The 3,683-nt window shown below is 42.5% G+C and overlaps 1 protein-coding gene across 1 annotated transcript in view; it reads right to left on the reverse strand.

Annotated features, from left to right (window-relative positions):
- Positions 1-2,962, reverse strand: part of SARC_09274 (serine/threonine protein kinase) — a gene marked incomplete at both ends in the record, with an annotated part of 5,031 nt that extends 2,069 nt beyond the window's left edge. The window contains 4 exons of the mRNA XM_014296715.1: positions 444-581; positions 1,422-1,545; positions 2,404-2,484; positions 2,909-2,962. Of these exons, the coding sequence (XP_014152190.1) occupies positions 444-581; positions 1,422-1,545; positions 2,404-2,484; positions 2,909-2,962 (397 nt within the window). The remainder of the gene's footprint in view (positions 1-443; positions 582-1,421; positions 1,546-2,403; positions 2,485-2,908) is intronic.
- Positions 2,963-3,683: the final 721 nt, after the last annotated feature.

The following is a 3,683-nucleotide window of genomic DNA, read 5'->3' on the forward strand; positions in this document are numbered from 1 at the left end:
GATATATATATATATATATATATATATATACGTGACACACTTCTGTCTTGCATGCTTGAATATATACAGTGACAACTACGAGACACATACTATTGCTAGTTACTCCTATCAGTATACATGTTCAACAGACACTTGTATATTCCGCGACCATGTATTTAAAACGGTTTGCCACATACAGCATCACTAGAGATAAAGCACCGAGTATTCCCTACCAGTTACACCTCACAGGAGACACGTACATGTACACAAACAAAATATACCATTCACAAATACGTGTCATGTCAGAACATAATTATACAAAAACATTATGAAATAAAAACATTATGATACAATAATGCTATAATATTACAAAATAGCAATAAAATACTATAATAGTATAGTACTATAAAAATATAACACTGTAATGCTATAATATTATATCCCACACACTAACAAAGACCCACCACATGCTTCCCAGTATTCTTTCGTCTCGGCTACTTCGGGTGCCATGTAGGCCTCACTGCCCCTTTCCATGTTGTCGGTGATGTGTTTGTTGTCTTCCAATAGCACACCCAATCCAAAATCACAGATCTTCACCAGTCCTAGGGTTTTTTAAGGTTTCAGGGTTTAAGATTAGTTTAGTGTTATAGGGTTTTAAGGTTTAGGGTTAAACTCAATGGGATAGCCTTCGCAGTTATGTGAGCATTCGAGTGACATTGTCTGTGTCGTCTCCGCGGACACTGAAATTCTGATACATGTATACAACCTACTCCTGAAAACCCTAAACCCTAGAAGTTTTAGGGTTTAAACCCTAAACTCTGAAGTGGATTGTAATTCTACAGCATTCTTGGGTTGGAGAGGTTTAGGGATTATTTAGTGTGATAAGATTGTAGGGTTTTAATAGTTTAGTGTTATAACGTATTAGGGTTATAGTGTTAGTTTAGGGTTTTTTATATGGTACTAGGGTTTTAGTGTTCGTTTAGTGCTATAGGGGTTATTTAGTGTGTTAAGATTGTAGGGTTATAGTGTTAGTTTAATGTTATATGGTACTAGGGCTTTAGCGTTCGTCTAGTGTATTAGGGTTTATGATAGTCGTAGCTATCGGGAGATGGGCGTTTAGGGTTTTAGGGGTTCAGCATATTGTATGCCCACCAGTGGTGATGGAAGTTCAACTGCATGTGAAGTTATGTACTTTCTATGTGGTACATCTGTTGATGTGTGTGCGTACACACGCGAGTGCGCATTGGAGTGGGCGAGGGTGCGTGCATGTTTGTATGGTTATAGGTTAAGCAACACACTACAACACACTACAACGCAGTACAGCACACTACTACACACCACAAGAATATTCACCAACCAACCCCCACAACCAAAATATACGCACACGAGGCCCCACACAACAATTGGCCCCATAAAAGGCCACCCCCCCCACCCCAGCCCACCTTCAAAGTTGATCATGAGGTTGTCGCTCTTGATGTCGCAGTGTGCAATGGTCAGTGTGCTGTTGAGCTGTTGGTCGCTGTTGCCCATGGCGTCGCGTGCGCGAGCCTCCTCTCGGCCGAAGTGCTGAGGGCATGAGCGAAGGCAATACACTTGCGGGTTCAGGGTGTAGGTATCTCTATTTGTTTTAGGGTTTAGGGTTTAGGTATCTTTATTTGTTTACACGCTATTGCTATATACAATGCCCGATGTCCGGTGTGGACTTGTGGCTAGCGGGTTTAGGGTTTGGGGTATAGGGTATCAGGGTTTTAGGAAGAGAGCAAGAAGGCAAATGGCCACCTGTGTCTGTATTGGAGTGGATGGTATATTAAACCTCACATGAAAACACCTGCATGTGGCTCAGTATCAAACACAGACACTGCTGTGCTTTAGATACACATACACATTCACACGCAATACAGACACCCATGTACTCTACATAAACATACACATTCACACAAAACAGACACAACAGACACATCACTACATTATACATACCGAGACGTCACTACACTTTACACACATCTGACAAGTGCAGGATAAGCGAGTGTGGCACGTGTGCGGATGTTCTGCTATGGCTATGAATGCACACGACCCCATCAGATGAGAGACGCACACTGCAGCAGACCTTCACACTTAATGAGAAGATTATCCTTCGGGTTTAGGGTTTTTGTGTTTAGGGTTTAGGGTTAGGGGGTTCCTTGTTTAAGCCTACTTTGAGATAGTCTGGGGTTTTTCGGGTTTAGGGTTAGATGCTATTGGTTTGAGCTTACCTTGAGGTAGTCTGGGGTTTTAGGGTTATGGATTAGATGCTATTGGTTTGAGCTTACCTTGAGGTAGTCTGGGGTTTTAGGGTTATGGATTAGATGCTATTGGTTTGAGCTTACCTTGAGATAGTCCTGGGGTTTTAGGGTTTAGGGTTAGATGCTATTGGTTTGAGCTTACCTTGAGATAGTCTAGGCCGTGCAGCACTTGGTACACTGCATTGACCACTGTGGGGGCGGCCAGTCTATTCCTTGTGGCTCCCTTAAGAAAGTCAAAACGTTACTATCAGCGTACGCGTTAGAATCATAAGCAGGTTAGAACGTTACTATCAGCATGCGTTAATATCATGCCTTGTGGCTCCCTTAAGAAAGTTAAAACGTTACTATCAGCGTACATTAATATCATTCCTTGTGGCTCCCGAACGTTAATATCAGCTTACGCGTAGGAATCGAATCCATACCGTTCGCACACCTCTCTGTGGCACAGATGAAGTCGCGCAACAGACACTTTTCGCAATAAATAGTTCAAATGCGTGTGCACTGAGCGTTAACTAACCCATGCTACCAGTGCGACAGAAGAGTTCCAGGGTTTTAGAACTTTAGAGTTCCATGGCTTTAGAGTTTAGTGTTTTAGAGTTAAAGGGTTTTAGGGTTTCAAGGTTTTAGGGTTCTGTTGCGACACATACCTCGGGCGCACGAACCAATCGCAAGCTCTCCAGTGACCATGGACAGTACTCCATGTAGATGGAGAGCTGCAACGGAAACAATACCACAGATGTGAGTCATAAGACAAAGTAACACAGATGTGCGAGAGAAGGTGGAGCAGCACAGATGTGTGAGAGAAGGCGAAGTAACACAGATGTGTGAGAGAAGGCGAAGCAGCACAGATGTGAGTCATACGACAAAGTAACACAGATGTGTGAGAGAAGGTGAAGCAGCACAGATGTGTGAAGAAGGCGAAGCAGCACATATGTGTGGGAGAAGGTGAAGCAGCACAGATGTGAGTTATAAGACAAAGTAACACAGTGGCTGAGATGGAAAACGAAACCATATGCTCAGCATATCTGCAAACCAAAGGTATGGGATATCTGCAAACCAAAGGTATGGGATATCTGCAAACCAAAGGTATGGGATATCTGAAAACCAAAGGTATGGCATAACTGCAAGTTACATGTACAACATATGTGGCACAGGCGGTGACCAATACACTCATCAGACAGCGAATGAAAAGTACCAATGCAAGCAACAGACACATCTCAATAACCTACCCGCACTAGAGAAACGACCTACGGGTAATGCAATTGCTGACAGTTGCAGTATGTAAAACATATGTATGTACACATATATATACATCTGTAGAAGGCGATCGATGTGAAGATCAACCAATAGCAGACTATTCACATGACAACACATACACACGCACATACGCAAAAATGAATATACATATATACGTACATATAT

The sequence above is a fragment of the Sphaeroforma arctica genome (genome assembly GCF_001186125.1).
Source record: "Sphaeroforma arctica JP610 unplaced genomic scaffold supercont1.924, whole genome shotgun sequence".
In the NCBI taxonomy this organism is placed as follows: Eukaryota; class Ichthyosporea; order Ichthyophonida; genus Sphaeroforma; species Sphaeroforma arctica.